Source organism: Olea europaea, unplaced genomic scaffold (assembly GCF_002742605.1).
Source record: "Olea europaea var. sylvestris unplaced genomic scaffold, O_europaea_v1 scaffold35470, whole genome shotgun sequence".
NCBI classification, from domain to species: domain Eukaryota; kingdom Viridiplantae; phylum Streptophyta; class Magnoliopsida; order Lamiales; family Oleaceae; genus Olea; species Olea europaea.
The window spans coordinates 1-1,181 of NW_019254632.1; the positions used below are offsets into that span (position 1 = coordinate 1).

Sequence of the window (1,181 nt, forward strand, 5' to 3'; positions counted from 1 at the left end):
CATCTGAGTGGTTAGCACCAACCAAGACAACACAGAGAAGATTACTACCTTCAGAAACATGAATTTGGACAATAGCTAAAGCTACCTAATATCCTTGTAAACCACTCACAAAGCTCCTACCTATGTGAGACAGGGTGTTGGAGGAGACACGAATATAGAGAACTTTAAATTAGGCAAATTTACCTCAAACACGAGGAAGAGAGAATACACCAATAGCTGAATAACATTTAACAGCTCACCTTGAGATGGGTCAGATGGCTCAGGTATGTCAATCCAGTCGTAGGATTTTACATGTAATGAACCATATAGCAGCTTACCAAACACTGTCATCCCAGGATGATTGTGAAGAGGAAGGATAGATGAAGGTGGCATGCAAAATATTCCCATCTGCAGGAAATATTTTTCTCTCAATTATACGATTATATAGTTTCAAAAACAGAAATTGCACATAAACCACCACCATAATCAAAATCATGTTGACCGCAAGCAAAGATTATAAAAAATGTAATGAACCAATGAGAAGATACTTACAGAGAAGCTATCACATTCATGCAGGTGCAGGTATTTGATTGGCGGCAGTGATCGACGCCCCCCACCATTGCGTTCATTCGAGGAATCTTTCCACCCACGAACTTGTTTTTCTTCTTGCTCAAGACCTACATCAGCAGGCTTGATTTTGTCTGAGACCAAAAGAAAATACAATGTTAACGGACATTATTGCTAGCAAATCAAGGACTGAATATAGAACTAAGAATAAGAATGTCAGACAATCAAAAACAAACAAAAGGTGTAAAATGGTAAAGCATTATCAATAGATAATGTGGCCTTTAGCTAAATATTTCATGATAAATGAAGGGGAAAATATTAGATACAGACTTCTGCCAAAACTAGAAGGTCAGAAATATGCATGAATATCAGCAGCCAGCAAGAAGCACAGCCCGAATCTTCTTTCCAAGAAATCACTTCATAAACTTAAATAGTATTGAATATTGCCTTGACACATTTTCTGTCAGGATGATAATCAGAGATTCTGGACAGATAGTATGAGACTCGAATATGATTATGTAGCTGAGTTCAGCATCAGTCAAAGTTTTTATCATAAAACTACAACAATGCACTACATATCAAAAATAAAAATCGTGTAATGTTCGTTTCTTGTTTCTATAGTACACACACACACA

General features: G+C 36.8%; 1 protein-coding gene across 1 annotated transcript; it reads right to left on the reverse strand.

Moving 5' to 3' along the window:
* Positions 1–6: 6 nt before the first annotated feature.
* LOC111386403 (plant cysteine oxidase 5-like) lies at positions 7–714 on the reverse strand (the record flags this gene model as incomplete). The annotated part of the gene is made up of 2 exons (XM_023010855.1): positions 7–387; positions 532–714. Coding segments are annotated over 2 exons (450 nt in total), but the record flags the coding sequence as incomplete, so codon positions are not given.
* Between the last annotated feature and the right edge of the window lie 467 nt (positions 715–1,181).